Source organism: Papaver somniferum, chromosome 7 (genome assembly GCF_003573695.1).
Source record: "Papaver somniferum cultivar HN1 chromosome 7, ASM357369v1, whole genome shotgun sequence".
NCBI classification, from domain to species: Eukaryota; Viridiplantae; Streptophyta; class Magnoliopsida; order Ranunculales; family Papaveraceae; genus Papaver; species Papaver somniferum.
In genome coordinates, this window is record NC_039364.1 from 1,669,559 (window position 1) to 1,697,044 (window position 27,486).

The following is a 27,486-nucleotide window of genomic DNA, read 5'->3' on the forward strand; positions in this document are numbered from 1 at the left end:
CTCCATCTGGGAAGATTCAGTTGGAGGATTGATAAGTGCTAGGAGACGAGCATACTGATCAGCAGACAAAGCTGGAAGGATGGTTGAATAGCATTCGAATCAGGTGACATGGCTGCAGCAGCAGCGACTGGCAGGCTGTTGGTTGGAGTGGGAAATCCATGCATCTTATAACACTTGTCTCAAACATGCCCATGCTTGTTACAATAATCACAAGGGGCCTCTGGCGCTTGTTCTGACTAGCGGTAGGACGAGATGAAGAAGAAAAGTTCCGGTTGGTGTTAATTGCAGCGGATTCAACAACAGGCATAGGTGTGGCAGTGATATTCTGTTGTTCCTCCTCCTGCTGGACGAGGTTGAAAATTCTCAAAGAAGTGGAAATGGATCCATAGTCAAGATCTGGCTGCGTAGGTTGAAGAATCTGTCGTGGAGGCCTTGCAAGAACTCCATTGCACGATCACGTTCCAATCGTTCCAGCATTGATTTTCCATCACCACATATGCATGCTTCCGTGCTTTCTACCAATGAGTCATACTGATCCCAGAGGGTTTTGATTTTCGTATAGTAAAGTGATACTGGCATTGATTCTTGACGAATACTAGCAATAGCAGACTTAAGACGAAAAAGAATTGGAGCATTTGAAATACAAAACATTACTTGTAAGTCTTTCCATATCGCATGAGATGATGCAGCATACAAGCAGCTTGCTCTAATATCTGGGTGTACAAAATTAAGCAGCCAACTTCCTACCAAGTCATCGCATCTTTTCCAGCACCTGTGGGTTAGATCATCAGCGGGTGGAGGAAATGATCCATCAACAAAACCCAATTTTCCTTTAGCATTCAATGCCTTTGTAATACCTCTTACCCATGAACCGTAGTTATCTCCCTGGAGAAGTGGAGAGAAAAGAACAGTTGCAGGATTATCACTAGGGTTAATGATATATGGATCTAGGACGAGTCCAGGGTTTCCATTGGGTTGGTTTTCCTGATGTTGATGGGTTGGAGAAGGTGGAGGAGATGCATTGGATCCAACCATTATGAGAATTTCAGAGATTGATCGGAAGAGATAAAAAAATTTAGGGGTCTTAGGATCTTTACAAGGAAGATACCATCTTAGAATCTAGATTTATTGATATAAAGTCTCACAATTGTATAGACTCTGTTGTATTGCATTAGTATTTATATGATTAAAGAATACAAAGAATAATAGAAAAGTTCAATCTAATCTAAAACGATAAGTACGATATTACAGGGCAGTTCTAACTTGTTACAGATTTGTTTTCAACATAAAACTCGGTCCTAGCTGAAGACTTGCAACTGCAGTGATGACTTGATCTTGGTGGTTACTGCGTAGCTGTAGTACTGCAGTGGTACAATGCATGTACATGTCCTATCTGTAGAATGTTACAAGTACATATCAAATAGTTGTCCCTCATTCCCTCTGTTCGTGCGGGTTCATCTGAGTATATAAGATTGCGGGAAAAATATTCCTTTTTTTAGTAGCATCTCTTTTCACAGAAGAAAAAACTTGGACTAAATGGTCGGAATTGATTCCGGATAATACCATCATTTTTTTCCTACTACATAAACAAAAGTGGATATCTTTACAGTTTATGGCTCTTTCTCTTTACAATATACTTGTAATTGGTATCTTTAATTGTATTAGGGGTTTAATTATCTTGTATTTTGATGTGTTATTCTTTTCAGTGACCATGTAATTCATATTTTGATTTGAATGGATTGAAATATATTGATTGACCAAGAGAAATATTTTTCCGCCCAAATGAATCAAACACTCTCTTCAATATATACGAATTCACAAATACACGTACAGCTATATAGCTAATTGACATGAACACGGTGTATTCGCAGGTATATAATACAGGAAATAGTATAATTCAAGGGATTTCACGAGTTTAAATGCACTTAATATATATTGAATTCACGTACATATTGTGCATTTACCATTTTACGTTTAGAATTTGGATACAAACAATACATTCAAGGAAAAATGGTCAAATTTCGGAAGCATGGCGGTGGAATTGCCCTGAATTTCTTAATAAAGTTAAAATACTCCAACCCGTTAATTATTCGGTCCAAGCCGGTTAAGTAGTGAATTTGGCACATGTGTGACTTCATAAATGTGAGAAAAAGACAATAATATCCCATCGGGGTTAAGGTTTTATAGTTAAGGGTTAGAATTCCGGGTTTTAGAATTCAGGGTTAGGGTTCAGGGTGAGGGTTTTAGGGTTTAGGATTCAGGTATGGTGGTGGTGGTGACGGTGACGACGACGATGGTGGTGGTGGCGGCGATGGTTCTGGTGGTGGTGATGGCGATGGTGGTGGTGATAGTGGTGGTGGGCTGGAGGCGATGGTGGTGGGGGTTGTGGCAGCGACGATGGTGGTGGTGGCGGGAATATGACACGTGTCATAATATTAAGGGTGGTTATTTTCTAAGAAGAAAGTATCACCTTAATAAAAATTAGAGCTAAAAATGACTTTTATTCACGTGTGGGACTTCATATATGTGCCAATTTATTTTGGACAGAAAAGTTAACGGATTCGGGTATTTCAACTTTTTTCAAAAACTCTGGGCATTTCCATAACCATGTCTCCCATATTGGGGCATTTTAATTCAAGGGAATTCACGGATGTGCAGACCGTCAATCAATAAATGAAAAATTATTGATTTAGGGAAATCGATATTCATAAAAGAGGCTAGCCTCAAAGTAAATTTATTTATTTAGGGAAATCGAAACTGTGACAAGTTTGTTCAAGATCAAAATCATATTACAGTCATCAGATCTAAAGTATCTCAACCAATTCTGGACCCTCAATCCTATCATTAGAGACCTTAGAGTAGTTCATATGGAATGAACAATCTTGGAGTTTGTTCATTTTGCTCCCACTATGGAATGGACAAACATGAAAAATGGATGTTCAAATCAACAAATATGTTTATTTGAGCATCGAGATGGACCACCCAGCACGCGCGTGACGGAGGATCGCGTGGTGGTGCCACTGACGCGGGTGATCAAGCTTCCAACGCCCCTAACAAATCCTCTCTCCAAATTCCATTCTTGTGTTTAGGGTTTATATTTTATTATTTATTTTATTATTAAATAATCCAGTGGAACACAATTTATATTGACAAAATCAATAGTGGGACCCAACTCTTATTAGTTTATATTAATAAAATCACTAGTGGGACCCTAAAACATCATATTTGTTCATTATGCCCGGTTTCCCATAGTGGAGAATGCACTTTGTTCATCCACGTGGCTCAACAAAACAATAAGTTTGTTGATTGCCATCTGAATTTCCCTTACAACCATTTTCAGATATTTACAAGGATAATTCCACGTCAAAAGGCCACCTTATTTTTGTTTAGAACCAAACAACGCGGATTTGCAACACCACAAAAAAGCAGTGCTGTGATCTTGGATAGATCCAACCAGGGTTTATTAAGACATGTATTCTAGAGGACAAAACCATATCAAGTGGCCAAATAACAAGTTTTGTCCAAAACAGATTTGCATTACTGCTCATAGAAGTGATGGGATTTTGAAAAAATCTAGCCACGTTTTTCCTAAAACATTCAAAACTAAGTAACAACGGCTAAATTAATCAAAGTAACAAGGTCTGAGGTAACGGGAATCTTCTGAATCGATCTTACGATGTCTGAAAAGGTCTGAATCGGCGGCCTGATCGACAATGGAGTCTTGGAAGTACATGTTACTTTTTCCAAACACACAGGTAACCGAACTCGCTCTTTAATGGAGCTTTTTAGTCGTTCGGTTAACAGACATGTTACCGAACTCCACATGTATCCAATTAGTGAAGAGTTCGGTTTGTCAAGTTTTTTTGCGAACAAACCGAACATAGTGGGACAAGTTCGGTTAAATTGAAACCTACATAATAAGAAAAATAGCACAGTTCGGTTTTTCATTGGATTTTTTTTTTTTTTTTGTAATATGGGTAGAGTTCGGTTACTAGATAGTTTCAGAATTTTTTGCGAACCAACCGAACAGAGTAGGCAAAGTTCGGTTAAATCATAACTCAACAATAGTGGGAAAAATAACACAGGTTCGGTTACATTGTTTTTTTTTGTTTTTTTTTTTTTGTGTAGAGGTCGATTACTAACTAGTTTTAGAATTTTTTGCGAACCAATTGAACAGAGTGGGAAAAGTTCGGTTAAATCATAACTCAACATAGTGGGAAAACTAACACAGTTCGGGTATATTGGTTTTTTTTTTTCTGTATTATGGATAGAGTTCGGTTACTAACTAGTTTTAGAATTTTTTGCGATCCAACCGCACAGAGTGGGAAAAGTTCGGTTGAATGAGAACTCAACATAGTGGGAAAAATAGCACAGTTCGGTTACATTGAAATTTTATTTTCTTTTTGTAATATGGGTAGAGTTCGGTTGCTAGATAGTTTTAGAAATTTTTGCAAACCAACCGAACTCGCAGTTTGGTAACCTAATTTTAAATCCTATTGAACCGCATTGTTCTTCGTATTCTTCCTTTCAGGAAGTTCGGTTAAGAAATTAGGATTTTTGTGAAACGCGTCCTAACCGAACAAGAAGAGAAGAACATTAGAAAAGAATAGGGGAAGAAGAGAAGAACCCTATTTTGATGATAACTATTCAATTAAAAGTATAGGGGAAGAAGAGAAGATCATGAGAAAAGAATAATTTTCGACCAAACGAGGAACGTCAAGGAAAGAGAAAAGAAGAAGAGAATAATTATTTTTTTCAAAACTAAAAAATTTTGATTCCTCTCCTATTTTTTATTTTGATTTTGATAATAGATTCATTTAGAGATGTATATGATTAGATTTATATGGTTATTCGGTTAGTTTTAATTTAAATTAAGGCAAAGGATAAATATGTATTACCTAACTTTAGGACACCCCTTATAAGTATAGGGAGGTTGACCTAATAAGATCATGGTCCCAAAAAAAACCATGATCCCTAAAAAATCATTCTTCTTTAACCAGAATGCGAAGTGTAAGTCACTTGGTCGCTTGGTATTACTTTATGTGAATCAGGACGTAGTTATTAGGACTTGCTGCAGTATAAATGGCGTCTCCCACTACTCATGGATGAACATCCGGTAACAGAAAAGAAAATATTATGTTGGAAAAAATTTCGAACAAGAGATGGTTCATGGACTTTACTTATGTATCACATAGAGAAGTAATAATTACCTACTGATTGTGTATCATTGACAGATGTTTCGTGAAATCTTGAATAGATGACAAATCAATACAAGTTCATTAAAGATTGGATTTGTTTTCCCATGAACTACTTATCGTGAACCAGTACAACTTCATTAAAAATGACTATTTCATGGGCACTAGTACTACTATAGGCTGATTACCAAATTATCTGTATTAAATTGGATTTGCTAAAAAATGATTATTAATAAGGGGAAAGGATTTTATTAAATCCACCCCAAAATCAGCTTTCCCTCAGGTAATCGTGGCTTTCTGCCTGGCAATTATCTTTAACATGCAGACTTTTATTAGCCGCATACATGATACATCTTACTAATACAAAAAAAAAGTAATACATCTTACATATAAAAAAAAGAAAAAGTATTGATAATCCAACTGCTGCTGTGTTGAATCATAGAGTACTCTGATCTTCTAGCTTTTTTATATTCAACCAACATCGATTGTTGCTCTTCTACTTGCTCTTAAATCTACATTACTTAGTGTTGTTGGTTAGAGGAACAAAGATTTGACAAACTACTCATCATCATCATCAACAGCAACAGCCGCCAAAAGCATCGATCATGTGCTTTGCCAGTGATCGGTCTTCTTCATTTTCTGTATGTCAGCGGGCGTTTAGTAGTTGCAATACCACCTGAACTTCTCCCTCAACTTCAGAAAGATGTAGGTAATGCTAAAGGAAGAATTCTTGGAAAACATGGAAATTGGACTGATCATATATATACCAAATGAAGAGATCACAAAACTAATAAGAATCCAATTAGAAAAACGTCTCCAATGGGGTTTCAAACCCACCCTGATTCAATCTCCGTCTCAGTTGCCGTTTGAAAACTGCATATCCAAATTGATGATCTTAATTTTAGAACACGAGTTAAGAAGAAATTAGGAAGAAACACAAATTAAGAGTACTGTAACATGACTGCACTAAGAAAGAGAGAGTAACACTTACAGTGCCCTAATTCAAGTAGCTAGTTGAGAAAGATGTTCTTCATGCGGGTTGATTCGTAACCCCATTTGAGACCTTTTTGTAATTGGTTTCTTATCAGATTTCTGATCTCTTCATCTGGTACACCAATTTTCATGTTCCCCAAGAGCTGTTCCTTTGGGATTACCTACATTTTTCTCAACTTGCAATAACACAGTTTCTAGAGAGGAAGACAGGAAGAAGTGTTGGTAGTACCATAAGCACAACTGATATGGTTATTAAATAGAGAAGTTTGTAAGAAAAAGTAAGGAATAAGATAATGCAGTGACTAAATACAACCCTCAATTGAGTTAAATACACCCATCGCTACAACAACACTCAAATTTATAGAGTCTAACAGTTTTAACAACACCAAAAAAAAGATTATATACTAATAACGCAAGACAATTTTGAGTCTCTCACACTCAAATTTTTTTGAGAATAACAATCCCAAAATCCTTCTTCTCCTTTACTGAGTAATATGTTCGGATTTAATCAAAAGGTCGAGATTCTGTAACCAAATGTTTTGATTAAACCAGTACTAGATGTGATTAGTTGAACGGTTGAAAAATTTAACTAATGCAGCATCTAACTACCATTATTCCTTGATCATCTTACTGCCGTTTAAATGTCTCCTCCATCAAAAACAGTTTTTTTTTTCCTACTTGATCATCAAAGTTAGCAAATAATCATTGATTTGTTTTAGGATTAGGTTATAATAGCAAGTTGACGGTGATGATAAAATCTACGGAGACTATAGATTTGGAATCACAATTAATGACATTTCTTGAGGTGGTTATAGCGATGTTTCTTCTCTTAGTAATGAAAGTTCTTTTTGTCTCCTAATTCTACCTCATGCAATAAGCATTTTTAGTGGATTTAATCAAGCGGGATAATTTCTCAAATATCCAAATGTTGAACCATTATCATCAAAGGCTGATTTTGAATGGGTGAATGATCATTTGAATTATAAGATTATTAACCTAAAGACTTAAAGGCCTAGTTAAATAAAGCCCCCATGATGAATGGTGTCCTCGCTTTTTATTGATCGAAATAGGTTTTTTTTTGAGTTTTGTGAAACGAGTGTTTTGGCGACGACACTTGGCCACGTATAATTGGTTTGAAAAGAATAGGAAATCCGCCTTGTAGCTCAGCTGGTTTCATGCGCTCCACAGTGATTTCTTGCGCTCCAGGAAGTCCCAGATTTAAGTCCCAAATGACGCAATATTACGAGTCCATTTTTGTGCAGACTCCTGAGTGTACACGTAACAAAAGAATTCTATTGGCTAGATTAAAACGAACCGGTATCCATTTAATATTATTATTATTATTATGTTTTATTTAATTTAATTTATTAATTTTAACTTTAAAAAGGTAATAAAATGTTATTATTACTTAAAATATATAATTTTTATAATAACTAAAATGATCCTTCTTCCTCTACCATCCTTAAAAAAAAAACAGTGATTCTTCCTTGGTGTGAAGATCATCAATATGCAACAAAATTTTATGTTTCTTTCGATCCTTGGACAATCTAGAACAAGTAAATATTTTTTGCCAGTCGAATACTTTTGAACTATACATAGACATCTTAATTTCGTTCCAACTCCAACAAAATCAACAACTGCATGAGTTCCTCAATTTGTATGGATTCAGATTCACCAATAACTATGATATTGATGATGTGTCTGTCGTCAATAACATATCATTATCTTTGCTGTATTATTTTCCCTTCCAAGCGACTAAAAACTACTAGTGATTGATCATTAATATATGCTTAGATCCGTCCTTGATGATTTCTGTAATAATTTCTAGTATCGTTATTGATTGTCGGAGACAACTTAGAACAGAACACAAATGAAACATTGGGTTAGGAATTAGGTACCATCGTGTGCATCGGAAGAATTACAGGAATGTTCGTTGACGCCAGATCATGATATTCTCATCAACTCATCCAACAACACTCGCTATGTAAAGTTTCAGCACTCATTATGTAAAGTTTCAGTAAAATGGATATGTATCTAAATCAATCGAATTTATGAATACTACCCATTTTAAAAACGCTATATTCTAGGTAACCATTTGTAGGATATATCCTTCTTACCTTTTAAAAGATCATATCGAATTAAAACAAAAATAAAATAATTATTACATAGATAAGTGTGTTTGTTTTGAACCAACCAACGAGATTCTTTTGTTACATACACACTCTTTAAAGGAATGTATACAAAATTGGACTCCAATATTACGAAGTTTGACATAGGCTGCAGAGTTAGCTTTCCCCCTTGCGACAACCATAGCCACACTATCCGCTTCGACTCCCTCGGTTTAGTTCTTCATGAGGCTCGACGGTACGCTAGTACGACAACCTGTTCAACTAATGTAATAGTACGCTGTTAGCTTGTTCGGCTTCCAATTAGTTAAATATATAATGAATGAATAAAAAAAATTTAAAAAAATATCCAGAAAAAAAAGATTAGTAATTTAGCTAGTTTTAGACATCTTATTTTCGATATGCTGATTTATTTTTATAGTAATACATATATTAACTAAAATACTTGAAAAGTATTTAAAATAAGTGTGATAGGACAACACAACACGACATATTACACTTATTTTTCTGGCACATTACAACATGCTATTTAATACGGCACAACACATCACCTCTGAATGTCTGGCACAGGCAGCCCATAACACAATACGCTAAGCACGAGACTTCATGGGCTGGGTTGTGCCGTGCCGGCAAGTTATACACCTCTAGGTTAGATGTATAATTATAAAATGTGTTGTTATAATTCGACATTACGAAGATAGAATGTCAAAAAATGGTCACAATAAACAACTTTTGAGAAACATACAAAACAATTTGTTGTATTGTACCGTATTACATGTTATGACTTGCTTTGTTAGCGTGTTGTGCCATGTTGTGCCAAATGCTTATTCGTGCCACGTGTTGTGTTGTGCCATTGTACTGATTATCCTGACCCAGCACAGTACATTAAACTAACGTGTTGTGTCGTGCTAGCATAACTCACATGTTGTGTTGGGTTGTGCCCATGCTGGCAGGACCTAGTTTACACCTCTACTCTAGGTTATACCATACTTGTATTTTTTTCTTTTTCTTTTATATTTCTTCTCTTGATCGTATCGGAATAATTGGTACCTTGACTTGTTACTAATGAAAAGGCTCTTTCTTTATCATCAAAAATATAAAACAATTGTAGATTGTAATGCTGTATTAAATGTGGACAAGCATTTAATACAAGTGTCTGTTTCTATTCTAATGGCCGCACCATATTATGCGAAGGAAAACTTATCGAATCTATTCCAACGGCTTCATCTTTCAGTAAATTTAACTTATCTACTTTTTGCTTGCTCTATTTTATTGTCTAGATCCGTTAACTTATGAAATTTCCTACGCTTTTCCTTGTTCGCAACTCTCTTTTTTTCTTCTTGTCATTTTCAGTGGAATAATTGAATCAAACCCACACCGACAGTTTCATTTTTCAGCAATGGTTGTGACACACAAAATTCCTCCGATTGTTTGTCGACCACACTCCAATAGTAAGGTCATGTGAAACAGTGAAATGATTGAGCCAAAGCAGATTAATTCTCTCTTATGCTCAATAGACCTCACTAACAATGAAAAAGCTGATGGCTTGGCCAGAGAGAAGATAAAAAGCTTTTACCATAGCAGGAAATATGACTGGCCTTTCTCTAAGGAATTGGGTACCAGATACTATATTAATGCACATACAATGTGTGTGTATGTTTGATGCTCACGGGATGCTCGTGGGAAGTTTGCTATTATCTTCAGAAGTAACACATACAGGTACAGTACAATAAAAGATTAATGATTTAAAAGGAAAGCCCACGCTTTTTCTGTTGCCGTGGCAAAAATTTTGTGTCTATAAAATATACTCCAGAAACATCTCTTACTCATCATCAACAACAACAACTAAACTTTTAGTTCAGAGAGAATAAGAAAGTCCCAGAGAGAAAAATGGAAGTAGTTAGCCAGATTGATCAAGAAAATCAAGCAATAATCTGGAAACAAATTTATGGTTTTTCGGAATCATTACTTCTCAAATGTGCAGTTCAATGTGAGATTGCTGAAACTATTCATAACCATGGAACACCAATGTCTATATTGGAATTAGCTGCTAAGCTTCCAATTGATCAACCGGTTAATATCGAGCGTTTGTACCGTGTGATGCGTTACTTAGTTCACCAGAAACTTTTCAACAAGGAAGTTATCACCACGCTTAATGGTGGAACCGTTCAAGTAACAGAGAAATACTGGTTAGCTCCACCGGCGAAATACCTAATAAGAGGGTCTCAACAATCAATGGTTCCTTCAGTTTTAGGAATAATTGATGAAGATATGTTTGCTCCGTGGCATATTCTAAAAGACAGTTTAACTGGTGAATGTAACATTTTTGAGAAAGCGTTAGGAAAAAGCATTTCGGTTTATATGAGTGAAAATCCTGAAATGAATCAAATTTCCAATGGAGCAATGGCTTTTGATAGTGGATTAGTTACTTCGCATTTGGTTAATGAATGCAAAAGTGTTTTCGGTGATGAAATTAAAACATTAGTTGATGTTGGTGGTGGTACTGGTACTGCAATCAGAGCAATTTCGAAAGCGTTCCCCAATATTAAGTGCACACTCTTTGATCTTCCTCATGTTATAGCTGATTCACCTGAAATTCCAACTATTACAAAAGTTTCGGGAGACATGTTCAAGTCTATTCCAAGGGCTGATGCCATATTCATGAAGGTAATTATTTTTGCTTTTACCAATTTTTCTAGATTTCTCTTAAATGTAGCTCACACATTTAATAACTATAACCCAAAGATTTATGTTAAAATGAGAAACTAAACGAATCTTAATGTCTTATTAACTTATTTTTTAATCGTACTTTAAATCAATTGTAAATGTTCTTTTAGATAATTAACTGTCTGTTTCATTTAGGGATTTAGTGATTATTTTATTATTTTTGGGCTGTGAAATAATAATTATGCGGGCAATGTGGAATGAATATAAAGGTCGGTTTAGTCAAAATAAAACCTTATTTTAAATGGGTTATGGTTAAGAAATATATAGGTTATATTTTAAGAGAAGCCTTTTTTTAACTTAACGCAGTCCGTATGAAAATTTGAATTGCCGACCTAAAGTACGAGGTTCTTTCCCTAGCAAACTGGGATACTCTCCAGCTAAGTTGCTCAGTGTGTGTGTGCGCATATGATTTTAACTTACTCCTCCTGTAAACATTTCAGAACATCCTTCACGATTGGAACGATGATGAATGCATTCAAATTCTAAAGCGATGCAAAGATGTAGTATCAGCGGGAGGGAAACTTATTATTGTTGAAATGGTATTGGACGAGGATTCGTTTCATCCATATTCAAAACTTAGACTCACATCCGATATAGATATGATGGTTAACAATGGAGGTAAAGAGAGAACCGAAAAAGATTGGGAAAAGCTTTTTGATGCAGCAGGTTTTGCTAGTTGCAAATTTACTCAAATGTCAGTAGGTTTCGCAGCTCAATCTATAATTGAGGTTTATTGATGATAATGTATGTTGAGGAATCGGGTTTAGCCTATTTGGAGGGAGAGACTTCGTAGCTTTAGACACTAATAAAGATGTTCCCATTATTGGAAACTGTTGTATCTTCAAGTAATTTCATGGCTTCCAAAAAATCTCAGATGTATTACGATTGGCAATTATAATTTACTAGTAATAAAGTCTGTAAGGGTTTAATTTTTAATGTTTAATTAAAAGCTTTATTTAAATGATTTGATATGTAATATTTTGAGATTAATTTGTGTGTTCCTAATAATTTTTTCTTCCCCTCTCCTCTAAACATAAAAAAGAAAAAGTCCTAATTTCTTTCGTCTTCTTGCTCGGGTTTATTTCCATCTGAGCAAGGATTTTAGTTTTTGGTATCACGTATGCCTTTTGTAAGATAAAAATTAATAACTTAAATATGATAAATCGATATGATTAAATTCATTATATATGGACTTAAAAGGAGAAAAATATGGAAGTAAAATAATTTTTCCAAATATCATATTTATCTATGTTGATAGACCGAATCATTTTTCTGAATATTTACTTAGGCTTTTCCAATCTTGGGTTATTTTTAGAAGGATTTTGTGTTATGAGGAGTCTTCATCAAGAGACACCACAAAAACGTGACACAAAATTGTCCATTCAAACAATTTGTAAATTAATCCAAATTTCCGAAAGATGAACTTGAATGAACTTTAAAAATTATTTTGATTAAAATAACATATTTCGTAACAATTCCGCTAAAACAACATAGAAAACCCACATTTCCAATGAACTTTAAAATTGTTTTTCTGATCTTCATTAATCAATCTTGGTTTTCTTTCTTCTTTTATCATTTTAAATTTTTTAGTTCAAGTTGTTTTTCTTGTTTTAATATTGAGTTATTTTATTTTGAGAGGTTTAATTTTCGACTGACTTACAAAATTGCAAGTGCTTGTTGATCAAAGTGGTGTTCCTTGACTATGGTTGAATTTCTAATCAAGTTCTTGTTAAAGTTCTTATTAATCATTTTCAATCCATTAGCAAAGACTTTTCTAAATAAAGGAAAACTAAACAACTTCAGCAAATATTCAACCTGCAACAACCTCAAAGTTTCCATCAACAACATCACCTTGACTCTTATACCGGTTCACATATCAGAAACAACAATATTTCCAAATACACGGATACAAGCCACTATATAATGACACAAAAGACACCATCAACATAAAGTTTCAAAACAATCCCGACTTGTTATGTCCTATGAAAACCGAGTTAAGTTATGCTACTGTTACAAAAAGAAAAATGAAAAAGGGTTGGATTTATGGATACTTATATATCCACGTTACCTACTTTACTTTGACTCTGAAATGATAAAAAGAACTTAAGAAATTGTTGGATATATGAATCCTAACATCTCTACTGAATGCAGTTTTTTTATGGATGCGTTTCTTTTGATACAATCAAGCCCATTTAAACTAAAATCTTGTTACCTTGGAATCAATTGGGAATCGTAGCATCTCTTTTTAGACTTGGTCATGTAACTATGTTAAGTATTTTGAATCTCTCTATTATCTGTTTGGAACCTCTGTAATTGTTGGAAAAATTCGGGCCAGTCTTGTATTTCTCAAACCTTTTAACCGCCGTTGATAATCAATCAGAACAAAAAAAGGGGAACCTCCAAAAACCTACACACATATAGCTCAAAAAGGATGCATCCACAGAGAGGTAAGATTCAAACACATTTTTTCCAAGTGAAACTTTGTTATTTTTGTGGAAATAAAATTCATTTGCAAAGACGGTGCAAAATTCGTAAAATGTAAAATGCTTTATCTTTTGTGTCAAATGAATTGTAAATACCCTCAAGCTCGTCAACGCTATTAGACCAGTCAAGAGATGTTTTAGCCGTTAATAGACTCATATGGACCAGGTCTTCGGTTAATAGGCTGGTTTAGTGGACTTGGGCTTAGAACCATTAGATAGACTTGTACGATTCTTGTGTGAGCCACTTTGGCTAGATTCTTAGATTTCTTGTATGATTAACAGTTAGTCTATATTAACAACGATCAATTCAAAGGAGGAACCAGTGGATCGTGGATCTCGAGGTAGGCGTAGCTTGTCATCAAAAGAGGTGGGAATCTATATTTAACTCTTTTGTGATTATCGTTGTTTTTTTTACCAAAGTTTATGTTTAACAAATTCATGCATTGTTTGATTGTGCTTTCAATGCATTGTTTAACTTTGATTTACGAAAGTTCTGTTATTTCTTTTAATCTTTCCATTGCTTGGAAAGGAATTGTAATGATTTATTTTTCTTTATGGATTGATTGGGAAATGAGAATTTCCATATGTGGTATATAGGATACTGCTCCTTCATTTATATCTACATGAATTAGAGCTTTTATGCAATCAATAGGTGCGGGACGAGTCACCATATAGCTATCTAGGTGCGGGATGAGTCACCAATATTATATATTGTTTGGAAGGACTTAGTTCCATATACATGATTTTTTACCTATGTGAAATTGGTTGAGTTTTAGTATTTAGGGAAAACATGAATTGTTTTCAAATCATTTTCAATGATTACTTGAAAGTTAAATGTTATTCCTACTGGGAACCCCTTTTAGGAGATGTGCTTACTCATTCTCACTTTTTGTTTCAGAGACAGATCATAGTTGCGTAGAGGAAGCTTCGAGGAGTTGAGTCTGTTAGTTGGTTGACTTCTGATATGTTTATTATGTTGCATATTATATTTGTAAACCAAATGATTATTATATATGTATCATTTGTGAGAAGTTTCTTGTATATATATATATATATATATATATATATATATATATATATATATATATATGTATATTTCTGAGAAGGGCTAGTTTTGGGTTAAGTTTTGTAGAAGATTTCTCAATTGATTGTTTAAGTAAATGATTTAGATTCTTAGTGCCTCTTTATTTAGTTAATCTCTTGTATTAGTCAGCTGCTAGCTTCGGGGGCTCTACATGAATTAAATAAGTTCTCGTCAAAAAGGGTTTCAGGTCAAAACTTTCTTATGTCTGAGCAAAAGAATTATCCTAATCTACATTCTTTTTTGGTGTTCATCGAAGTACTGTTGAAGAACACAAAAAGGTATTTTTTGAATGCTGGAAACATATGCCATTATCTATGTCAACATCTAGGGAAGCGCACTAAATGTCTTAAATAAGAAAATACACGCCTCAATGCAGAATCGTTGGTCTGTTTATTGTATTATTAAATTTTTCTTCTCTACTTCTTTAATTCTTTATAAATATTTTTATTACAAAGTACGTAAAGAATACATGTAGTTGCTAGTTCTAATTTGGAATCAGCAATTTGGTAACATAATAATACGATTTATATCGTATTTGTGAATCGGTAACCAGATTTCCAACAATGCTCAACTTTTGTCTAGATATAAAATTTAAGTGTAACATTTGTTCTGGTAGAGCTTAGTATCAGGATCAAATGTTTTCCCTAATTCACTGATAGATAAGAATCACTTAACCGTGTTAAGCTACCCTTAGCACATAAATTCTTGGGCTTTGGCAATGTAATTTAACAACTTTAAACCTAACAATCCAGCAGCTGAGTAGCCTCAAACCCAGTCTATGTATTCTTTTCTTTCCCTTCTTTCACAGCCAGCAAACAATTAAAGCTTAAGTACGCCTTTTAATCTTATATATGAGTGATTCTGTGCGGATAGTACAGTATATGTACCTACGTATATACCATGTTTCAGTATCATTAATTTAACTAAATATTTTTTATTATGCTTTTATTGATAAGAATAGGGTTTGATTTCCACTAGTAGTAATGCTTTTTATTTAATTATTTTGGCAAAAGTTGTAATTTAGGAAAGACTCCCAAAATTAGGAGAGTCTTGAAAAAAGGAAAATAGCTATGCGTAGCTTTCAAGCTACCTTTCACTATAAAATAAAGGGTTCGTGAGCCTTACACGTTTTTATCCCCTTTGGAAAATTGGTGTAAACTCATTAGGTTGTTTTCCATGTCTTATGTTCTTTGTGAACAAGAGTGAGATAAAAGTCTTTGTATTGGGGATCACAAAGCCGAGTTGGATTGATCTTCGTGATTGATTATACAACTTGTAATATAGGTTTTTCACCTCTTGTCTATTATTAGGTTTTCACTTCTGATATAAAACCATTCAAGAGTTGTTGATCATAAAACCTAGGTTTTGATAGATTTCAGTTTTCGATCGTATACCAACACTTGTTAGTCGAAATCGGAAGCTAGAAAGAAAGCTTCGATTAAGGTATCTCGTAAAAATCATTAAGATGTTTTAAACAAGATATCTCTAGATTTATTTTGGTTGTTCTTGTTGTAGAATAGTTAGGTTTCTTTTCCATTATTGAAGAGTACAATAATCCCTAATCTACAAGTTTGTTTAGATATTACTTTTACCTAGTAATTGTTTTTATAAAATTAAACAAAAGATTTCCAAAACCTTGATTCATATCTAAAGGGAAATCAAACTGGTGTTTTGTGCAAACAAAATATCGAATCGTATCAATCGTGTTGTTGTATCTTCTAAAGAGAGCCTTGGGTTCTGCTAGAAGATTTACGAGGAGAATTCCTAAAGACAATCGGTGTTGTGCTACGAGTTCTATTAGGTGCTGAAGTAGGTATTACATCTAGTCCGAATAGGTAGTAGGAAATTGGTGTAACAGCTTATAATCAGTGTGTGTTCTGGACTATGTCCCGGGGTTTTTCTGCATTCGTGGTTTCCTCGTTAACAAAATTTCTGGTGTCTGTGTTATTTCTTTTCCGCATTATATTGTTTATCTTTATAATTGAAATATCACAGGTTGTGTGTAAGTTCAATCAATTTAGTCAACAACCAAAGGTTGGAATCCCAATTGATTGACACTTGGATATTGGTTTTTGATACCGTCCAAGTTATTTCTTATATTCATTCGGTCTCGCAAATTCCTATTTTTTTGATTGCGGATTGAATTGACAAAAAGAGATATAATTCTTTAGTATTATTCTTTGATTGAGTTTTTACTCTCGGAATATTATTAAGGTTTAGTTCATACTGATTGCCAAAAGAAATATTGGGTGTGGTTGTTAGACTCCCGCTTTTTCAATTGATATCAGAGAAGGCAAACACACTAAGACATCATAACTGTGTGTTTGTAGCAATCTAATTTTATGGATAAAAGTGATATCTCTATACACGTACGACCAGTCTTCGATGGCACGAACTATTTATGGTGGAAAATTGTTATGCGTGCTTTTATACAAGTGCGAGATTTTCAATAATGGGTTCGTATTTTTAATGGCTATGATCCTCCAGTAGTTATTGTAGACGGTGTAAATGTTGCAAAGCATATTGGTGATTATGATAAACCTGAGATTCTTGTTGCAAAGCAAAATTCTGACGGATTAAATTCTATCATCCATGCCATTACCCCAGATCTTCAGCACCATGTTACGACGTGTATTAAGTCTAAAGATTCTTGGGATATCTTAGAAACCGTATTCGAAGGGAATGCCGCAGAGAAAGAAGCAAGGCTTAAAAATAAAGTTTCTGACTGGGAAAACCTTCGCATGTCTGATGATGAAACCTTTGATGAGTTTAACCAAAGACTTTCTCAAATAGTTAACTCCTCATATTCATTAGGAACAACTATTCCGGAGAAAGTTATTGTGTGCAAAATTCTCAGGTATCTATCATCAAAATACGAGTCTAAGAAACATGCCATTGAAGAAGCAAACGATCTTTCTACACTCTCTAGAAATATTCGTGTTGGAAAGTTAAAGATCTTTGATAATGAACACGCATCTAGAAAAGAGGTGATTTCTCTTAAAGGTGCAACAATTCTGAATCCTCTAAGAATGAGTCTGGTTCGACAAATATTAAGAATGTTACTCCACGAAAATTTAGAAAATTCTTGAGAGACAGGAACAAGAGTTTTTCAAAAGTTGCAACATCTCCTAATGATGATGTACAATGCTATAACTGCCGTGGTTTCGGGCACTTGGCTTCAGTATGTCCTATCTGGAGCCGTAGACAATCGGTATATGCTGCAGCTTTGCCTACTCTTGATGATGGACCTGAATATTATAATCCCCAAGAGTACGCAGGAGAGATTTTATTAGCTTCCAAAAAAATTCTTTCGGATACTGATTCTGATTATGACGAAGAAGTGTTCCATGTGGATCCAGTCGCTAATAATCTTCTTAAGGAATGTCATCAAAAACTTTCAGAAGATGAAATCACCATTTTCAGTGAGAAAGTTAAATATGACAGACTTCGTACACTGTATAAATACTTGCAAGACTAACTTGATTCTAGTGGTGAAAGAGATTATCTCAACGAAATACGAAATTGTCGAGAACATTTTCAGAGGTTGAGATCGGGAAATTATTCTTCAAGAAAAGCTAGATAAATCAGAGAACATTGAGATAAACTTGTTATTTGATTCGGAATGAGAAGATCTCAAAGTTCAATATGAATCATCCAAGAATTATCTAGTTATTGCACTTGAAAAGGTCAAAAGGTTGGAAGAAGAAAACTCGAGCTTAAAAGAGATTTTTTCTGGAAATAGCAGCTCAGAAAAATTAACCTCGATATTGGGAGCATGTAGAATTCATCGTGATACACGAGGATTGACTATGAAGGAATAGACGCTCCTGGTATTTGCAAAGAGGTAAAATTTGTCAAAGATGAAGATTCTTTTAAACGAAAACCTTGCACGGTTGACAAAAGTAAATTTCTCTACCAACTGCCGATGACGAAAATAGGAAATTATGTAAAGCTCCAAAGCAAACACATACACATTTAGGTAACACTAAACATAACTTTTTCCATTCTACTAAACATTGTCTTTATTGTGGAAAACCAGGTCACTTCGAGAGGAATTGCAGATATCTTAAACGAGATAAAACCAGATCTGATTATGTTAAGATGACAAGATCTGATGTTCCAAACTGGAGAAAAACTTTTGTCTCATAATATCAGTTCTTCTAGTATTCCCTCCAAGAAATTTCATAATTATATTGGGGAGAAAAAGAAATACGTTGCTCCAAAAGCTACTCGGAAATGGGTACCAAAGAAGATCAATAAAGCAACGAGTACTATTAAGAAGGATCTTCCAGACAAGAGTTCGACAAGGGATAACATCTTAAAAAGGTATGGAACAGTTATTGAAAGTTTCAAGGAAGTTGTTAAATTCCTAGATCCCATGCATGATTTTATTCGAATACCTACGGTGAGCAATATTTTTTTCACCTCAACACAACCTGATTGTGTTGTGAGTGCATCCTCACCAAGAAGCCCTAGTAAATGCGGTGAAGATTCCAAAAGAATTGTGGTGCACATATTGTGTTGGGTAATTTTTATGTGGAACAATTTATTGTTTCGAGCTGAATCTAACTCGCTTACATATTTCTCGAAATATGTGTTAGTAAGCTTTTACTTTGACCAAGTTTATCTTTACCTAGTGACGAAAGTCATGATCTGTTTCAATCACTTGAAAATGGCTTTAACGAAAAATGGTTTGTGAATAACAACTATATAACATCCTCTAAGAATGTTTCAAAAATTGAAATGAGAGTTTAGATTATATAACCAATGTTGGATATAAGCATTGTGCGGCAACACATATATGTATAAGTCCTTATTCCTTGAACCAAAGTATGCGTACTTTTTTGATCAGGAAAACCGGAACAAGAGCTGTGAACTCAGTCCGCGAACTTGCGGAGGTTCTCGACCTGAGAAAATCTGTTGGAGTTTGTGAACTCCTTCCTGGAATTTAAGTCCGCGAACTAAGTATGCTAACTTAAGTTGGTTATGTATAAAGACAATTTCTCGTGAACTTATATTTATGTAAACTAAGGAATGCAATTTGCAAATCGTGGCTATAAAGTTCATGAAAAATCGTTTTTGCTTCGATTGTGTCTTGTATAATTATATAAGATTTATACAATTGAACAACTCTCTAACTAGTTCATTTGGGTCATTTGAACTAGTTATAGTTACTATGAATATGGTTAAATACCACGCATATGATTCTTAATTACCTAACTTGATTTGTGATTAAAAATTCTTAAGAATAACAGGTAAGAAGCAATAATCAAAACCGTTTTGATGTTGGTTTTTATTGTCAAAGAATCTTTTTCATACTCTTATTGTAACCATTCTTGGTGTAAATCCTTATGGAAAAGGTTATTCTTCCTTGTAAGCATATCAACTCTTGTTTATACAGGTTTTTATCTTAGAAAAGATGACCACAATACTTGATCTTCATGATTACATATTGTGTTTTTATTACCATGAGATAGTTCTATTATTTAGTAACACAATATCGTGAGAGACTTTCAATGATTGGAACTTAGTTCGTATCTCCTTGTGGGGTTTCTAAAATTCAATATATAAATCCTTATCTCTGAAGTAAGGTCACTCTTGTTGTTCTTTCGGGAATGACATCTTATGGGGGAGAGTTCTTAAATGAACTTGTGCTTAATTGATATATCTTTGAGGGGAGATGTGGTTCTGGAACACGTAGGGGTTAACTTGTATCTTAATAAAATCCTTGATGAAGTCACTAAGTTTCGACTCTGTGATATCATCTAAAGTAAAGTTGATATGTTTTCCTTTGGTGAAGAAGTTCCTCTATAAAAATTTCATTAGGATCCCACCAGTTTTCGTACCTTTGCCAATTTATATTGACAAAAAGGGGGAGAATTATTTTGTAGTTCACACTACATATACATATGGTTTACGGATTATTATGTAAGGGGGAGTGGTTTTCATTGTGAGATGAAGTATTGACTAAAGAGGAGTGATACAATTGAACTTTGATGCTGTGGAATAATACTATGATGGATCTTCAACAAGTACAGGATGAGCACACGCATAGTTGAAGAACAAAGGAAATCAAGCATGTGGGAATCCATATGTAAAATGGTTTTCTCACTAAAATTGACAAAGGGGGATATTGTTAGATCATTGTTCGGTTGAACACACTAGCGTTGGTATGTCAGGTTAGTTGTCAATATGCATTCTTGATTTAGTATCCTACAGATAGTTTCGGACTAGATTAGGTCTAAGAAGAGATAATCTAAGAAGAATAAAGACTGAAGAATACAAGAAGACATCAACAAGGACTTCATCAAAAAAGGTATGTGCTGATTGATTTCATTTGGATTCTTGTTCAATTATACCTTTCTAATCTATCGAAAAAAATGCTCACTCTATGGAACAATTCCGATGACGGTTAATATACATATATATATATATATATATACTAGAGGTTATTTGAGCCACGACTTTTGTGACAATAACCTTTATCCTTGGAAAGTTTCTCATGTTATAGTGAATGAACTTACGAATCAACGAGCCAAGAATCACACAATTCTGAGTTATAACGATGAAGTTATGAGTGATTTATTAAAATAATAATTATAAGTGTTGCTGTAATTGTTACAGTTCGTTAGTAGGAAACAATCCATGGACTGTTTGTAACGGTTCACGGACTTGAGCCCAATTACGTGACTAGAAGTATTTTTTAGCCAAGTTGGTGATGTTTCCTTATCTAGGCAAGTTAGATATTACTCCAAACATCTTTGATTACCATATTAGAGTGTTTGTGATTCCTTCCTAATTTATTTTGTGATTTATTCACATAAATACAATATTTTCCTACTTAATTATTTATTTAATTATTTTAGCAAGAGTTGTAACTTAGGAAAGAATCCCAAAATTATGAGAGTCTTGAAAAAGGAAAATAGATATGCTTAGATTTCAAGCTACCTTTCACTATAAATAAAGGGTTCGTGAGGGTTACACGTTTTTATCCCCTTTGGAAAATTGGTGTAAGCTCATAAGGTTGTTTTCCATGTCTTCTGTTCTTCGTGAACAAGAGTGAGATAAGTCTTTGTATTCGGGATCACAAAGCCGAGTTGGATTAATCTTCGTGATCGATTAGACAACTTGTCATCTAGGTTTTTCACCTCTTGTCTATTTCAGTTTCTGATCGTATACCAACACTTGTTAGTCGAAATCGGAAGCTAAAAATAAAAAATTAGATTAAGGTATCTCGTAAAAATCCTTAAGAAGTTTTAAACAAGATATCTCTAGATTTATTCTAGTTGTTCTTGTTGTAGAATAATTCGGTTTCTCTTTCACTATTGAAGAGTATAATAATCCCAAATCTAAAACTTTGTTTTGATATTACTTTTACCTAGTAATTGTTTTTATCAAAATAAATACAATATTTCCAAAACCTTGATTCACATCTAAAGGGAAATCAAACCGGTGTTTTGCGCAAACAAAATATCGAATCGTATCAATCGTGTTTCTGTATCTTCTAAAGAGAGCCTTGGGTTCTGCTAGAAGATTTACGAGGAGAATTCCTAAAGACAATCGTTGTTGTGTTAGGAGTTCTATTAGTGCTGAAGTAGGTATTACATCTAGTCCGAATAGGTAGTAGGAAATTGGTGTAACAACTTATAATCAGTGTGTGTTTATTCTGGACTATGTCCCGGGGTTTTTCTGCATTTGCGGTTTTCTCGTTAACAAAATTTCTGGTGTCTGTGTTATTTCCTTTTCACATTATATTGTTTATCTTTATAATTGAAATATCACAGGTTGTGTGTAAGTTCAGTCAATCGGGAATCCAACATTTGGTTTTTGATTAAATTGATTGACACTTGGATGTTGGTTTTTGATAAGGTCCAAGTTATTTTTTATATTCAATCGGGATCGCAAATTCCTATTTGTTTGATTGCGGATTGAATTGAGAAATAGAGATATAGTTCTTTAGTATTATTCTTTGATTGAGTTTGTACCCTCGGAATATTACTAAAGTTTAGTTCATACATATTGCCAAACTAAATATTGGGTGTGGTTGTTAGACCCCCGCTTTTTCATGTTTGACCAAAAACCATGAGCTAACTCCCAAGGATAAGATTTCCCAAGACATGCATATTACTATTTCATTTGACTAAAAATAATACTTCTTAAACCTAACTAACCTTCAAAACCAATTTGGCATATTATATGCGAAAACTCAAAACAAAATAAAAAAAACTAAAAAAACTTTTTGTTAAAGGGGAGCAAAATGGGATCTGAAGAGCGCAGAAATCGTGGTCAACTCACCTTTTTTGACCGATTTAATATTTTTGTGCGACTAGGACAAAAATAATCTCAAAAATAATTTTGGTAGTTATCAGAAGGAGGGTGTAGTGGTGGTGTATAGCGACATGGATAGAAGTTCATGAAACAAACGTCTTCCATTAGGGTAATCATTAATGTTGGATTGTAGCTTTGCGTTGAATAATTGTTTAACAAGGTCACTTTAGTCCTAATTGTGTAAACATTTTGAATCGTAGCTAACCAATGAGTCAACTACGATTTTTGCACTCGTCACATCGCATTTTGCTCTCCCTCTAACTGAAAAAAAAAAACAAAACCAAACAATGGAAGAGTATTCACTATATCGAATCTGTTGTTTTGGATAAGGATCAAAGAAGGCCATCATGCTTGATAAAATTCCATATCATAAAAAGTTGTTGATCAAGATACCAATATCTTGCAGGGTTGCAGCTTCACCTTTAACCGTAAGATGCAACTTTAGAAAAAAAAAACAAAAAAATCAAAAACAAAATGTGAATGATCAAAAGGTATAGGCCCACCTAACTCACAGACCCATATCATTGGACTACGGATCAGATGTTTACAAGCACCGAAAAAACGGAAAATGGGTCATTTGTCCAAATATTTTTAAAACATGGTTCTAATGGATAAGTAAAAATTAGTGTGGGTGAAATGGACACCAGAAAATAGCAAGACTGAAACTGGAATCATCCTGACTTAAACTTAAAAAAAGAGCGAGGACGAAACTAGATGCATTCTGATGTAAATTAAAAATAAGAAAAAATTATTTGAAAATGGATAGGATGAAACTGTTTACGTCCTGTCTATTTTTATATTCTCGTTTATTTGAACAGTATCAAACTTTACATGTCTTTTTCATCCGAGAATTGTCGTTATTGGATTGATTGACCGATTTTGTAAATCAAAATCCGCCTGTTAATCACCTCGGATGCTCCGTGAAATAAATTCCTCATAAAATATCATCCTACAGTTTACAAACACATGGATATACATAGTCACTTAATGTATTTTTAACTCACGGGTCCATGTCTTATAGTTCCCAAATGTACACTTCCATCCATACACTCGCTCAATTATATATATTCTTTTCTATAATAAACAAGTTATCCGATAATGTTGTGCAGTCTTATATTCTTTAACTACATTTTGGTATGTGGGTTCGTCTGATCATTGGGTGGTCATCCTATAGTTCATGGTACAAGTACATATATACACTCACTCGGTCTATATATACACGGCCAGTTAATTTGAATCGTTATATTCTGCTGCTGGTGTTTCTTCGCCCCATAAATTTTTCTTAGTCATTTAGGGTGATTGTCCATTTGCTTTACGGACGATTTCTTCAAATCTTCATGCATGAATCGTGGCTTTGTATTTTTCGATTTAAAAGCATCAATCAATCGACACGGTATCGCATTTAATTTATTTTAAAATATAAGAGATTTAGGACATCCGGATTCATAGTGACTGAGCCAGACTTTTATTCAAGTGGGGGTAAATTCATATAGTAAAACTTTGGACATAACATCGGTTTTTACTTCAAGGGCCCTATCATACTTGCTCAAAAGTGTTGGGTCTCCAAATGATATACATCAAAAAAGTGTGAAATAAAGAGACGATTCCACATCAGTAATCCGCAAGTGTTTGAACTTTTTTAGTTGCTGATTAGAAACTAGTCTATGATAATGGCAACAATGCTGAAACTAGTGTATGATTTGAAACTTTTCTGATTGCCTTCATTACACTGTAGGTATTTTCATGTCGATCACGAGCTACTCGTGCATTTCTGAGCTTCCCTCCCCAGCATATGCTTTTCTTCTACTCTCTGATTAGCAACTGCTCCCTTTATTTGTTGTTCGACTTTGTATCACATTTTAATTTGCAGATCTGGTTATATGTCCCCTCCATTTATGTGTGCCCTTTACACTGCTCCATTTTACAACTTTTGGACTTTGATGCATTGTTGGAACATGAATTTTTACTTTTAAATAATGCATTGTTGCATTATCTATCAAACAATGTTTTGGGTTTTCAATAATAATTCCACGGGGGACCAACGTGATATTATCCCCATGATTTTACTTCAAGGGACCTATCATCCTCCCAATAATACATCAAAAAAGTGTGATAAGAAAGATTCCACATCAATTAGAAAGTGATTGATCAAGATATCAATTAGTTGCAGCTTTACCTTTAACCGTAAGATCCAATGTAACTTTTAACAATTTCTAAATAATTTTATACGGTCTCTGCATAAAAAACAACTAAAAAACACTGTTTGTCTGGGATAAGATTTCCCAAGGCATCATTTTGGAATCCTAATCAGATTGGTTTTACGTCTGATTCAAAACAATAGTATTCCATAAGCCTAACTAACCTTGAAAACCTTGTCGAAGGCCTATTAATTGCTGAAACTCGAAAAACATAGATAACGTGAGATTTATTCACTAAACCAAAAGGGCTATTTTGGGACGTCTATTTCCATTCACGAGTTTCAAAAGGGCTATTTTGGGACGTTTATTTTGGTTCTAAGAATTTCAAAAGGGCTATTTTGGGATTTTTATTTTCGTTCCAAGAGTTTCAACAGGGCTATTTTGGGACCTTCATCTCCGTTCAACGGATTTCAAAAACGCCAAATATTGCGTGCTTTTTTCAGAAGGGAAATAGGAACCAACGTAAGGGTTCTTTATGAACAATCTGGAACGGTTATAACGTTCTTTAGAAAGCACCGACATAACCTGCTTAAATTAGATTGAACGGATATAACTGTTCCTAACTAGAAGTAATTTACCAGAAAAAGAAAAAAAAATCATGATATCGTATTTTCCTGCACCTGTAATATTTTTAAACAAAATAGAACGCAGACAAGGACCCAGATATCAAAAGACCACGTAAATAGAATCAATGCTAGAATCAAGAAAACAACATACAAGTGCCCGTATATATCCAAAGACTTCATAATTTACAAAAGATATTGAGAAACAGAATAGACTAAACTCCAAAAGTTACAAACCGAAAGTATAAGAGATATCTCGACCAAACACTGAATTTCATTCGCTTAACAAAGTATGAAAAACTACGTACTAGGGAGTCCCTATATACCATTCTAAGTAAATTTGCAAAATCTCAAATGCTAACTATTAAACATTTGAAAACATGTTTCCTCTAACAATAAACTTAATGCAATGCAAACTCTATTGTAATTTATGTTCCCTGCTCATACTTTCGACATAATCCAGTTCTCCTTGCATGACTCTAGCAAGTAGCAACACAGCGCATATAATCACCCACTTGAATTTAAATGTTTCCATCAACTCTTCCTACATGGTTCAGCCAAACCCCAAAAAAATTACAAGAAAAAAATAAATTGAAACTCCATACCAATATAAACAACACTAATAAGTCAAAATTCTGCATAACTAAATTAACTCGACATTTGGTTAGTTTCTTTCAATCACAACTTGGTAATCATCCACATCTTTTGATGGAGGATGCTGGACACTCAATTTTTTTTATGATTGATAGGATTGTATTGTCCTTGTTCCGAGTTGAAAAAAAGAAGCGAAAGCACTTGTTTAACGACAATTACCCTTATCACATATCACTTATGAGTTTACGTATTTAGGTGTAAATTTTATTTTCCATCTGACTGATCATTTGAATAATTATTGCTGCAAGGTGCATAACAATGTTCATGTTTGAAATAGCTGTAAGGTGAACAAATTTGATTCAATACCCTGTGCTTTAAGGGAAAGACAGTGTATTGCGCATCTTACTCATTTGATGTATTTAACCCCCCCACCCACCACCCACCCCCGCCCGACAAGCTTAAATTCCTGGTTCCGCTGACTACAATAGGCTTTAGTTGTTTGTTTTAATCTCAACTTGGTAAGACATCAGTAATGCACTTGTGTACACATATATCTCACTATCAGACACGTGTATATAAAGAGGTACGTGGAAAGCATGCAGGCCAAAAACATCAAAACATGATGGGTCACGAAACACCAAATAAAGTCCGAGGAGTTACTTTATCTCATCCCCAAAAGAGAAGCCAAGATCAACGGTGGAGAGAAAGTTAGCTGACACGGGCTGACAGGGGCATAAGACACTTGTCTGACACGAGCAGACCCCTCAACTACCCACATTAAACACTCCGAGCAGTGTACGTGTCGACCAACCTGTGGAACGAGCGAGGATGCCTCTGCGGGATCAAGGGGGAAACGCAGACCTCCGCGCGATGGACGCAAGGACACAAGAAGATAAGGTTCCAACGGTCTTCAGAGATGGGTCCCACGTTCTAACCTTATAAATACCCAATCTCCACCAAGAGGAAGGGGGATCTAAAACATCAGGAAGGGAAGGGGAGAGAGAGAGAGAAATAGCAAAGGTAAGTTAATCCCTGAGAGGAGAGAAAAATGTAAACCCCAAAAATCATTCAACTATTCGTGTAACCGTGAAGAACATAGTAGAACAACAAATCCCGTGGATGTAGGCCTTAGTGCTGAACCACGTAAACCATGGTCTTATTTACATTTCAGCACTTTACATTCATTTAGCTCCGC

General features: G+C 34.5%; 2 protein-coding genes and 1 long non-coding RNA gene across 3 annotated transcripts; 1 reads left to right on the forward strand and 2 right to left on the reverse strand.

Moving 5' to 3' along the window:
• Positions 1-363: 363 nt before the first annotated feature.
• On the reverse strand, positions 364-1,035 carry LOC113292823. Its single transcript, XM_026541670.1, has one exon. It carries the CDS (start codon positions 1,033-1,035, stop codon positions 364-366), a length of 672 nt encoding a protein of 223 aa, XP_026397455.1.
• Positions 1,036-5,379: 4,344 nt separating this feature from the next.
• LOC113300469 lies at positions 5,380-6,480 on the reverse strand. Its single transcript, XR_003335810.1, has 2 exons — positions 6,187-6,480; positions 5,380-6,068 (listed from the first exon to the last, which is right to left on the reverse strand). It is a non-coding gene; the product is annotated as an uncharacterized LOC113300469 (long non-coding RNA).
• Positions 6,481-10,128: 3,648 nt separating this feature from the next.
• On the forward strand, positions 10,129-12,031 carry LOC113294312 (norreticuline-7-O-methyltransferase-like). The gene is made up of 2 exons (XM_026542706.1): positions 10,129-10,981; positions 11,482-12,031. The coding sequence occupies exons 1-2, from the start codon at positions 10,205-10,207 to the stop codon at positions 11,776-11,778; spliced, it is 1,074 nt and encodes a 357-aa protein (XP_026398491.1). The 5' UTR covers positions 10,129-10,204; the 3' UTR covers positions 11,779-12,031.
• Positions 12,032-27,486: the final 15,455 nt, after the last annotated feature.

Excerpts from the sequence above, each read along its gene's own strand:
- LOC113294312 (XM_026542706.1), top strand. The coding sequence starts at position 10,205 with ATGGAAGTAGTTAGCCAGATTGATCAAGAAAATCAAGCAATAATCTGG. Across the intron at positions 10,982-11,481 it reads CTGATGCCATATTCATGAAG|AACATCCTTCACGATTGGAA; the intron begins GTAATTATTTTT and ends TAAACATTTCAG.
- LOC113292823 (XM_026541670.1), bottom strand. The coding sequence starts at position 1,035 with ATGGTTGGATCCAATGCATCTCCTCCACCTTCTCCAACCCATCAACAT.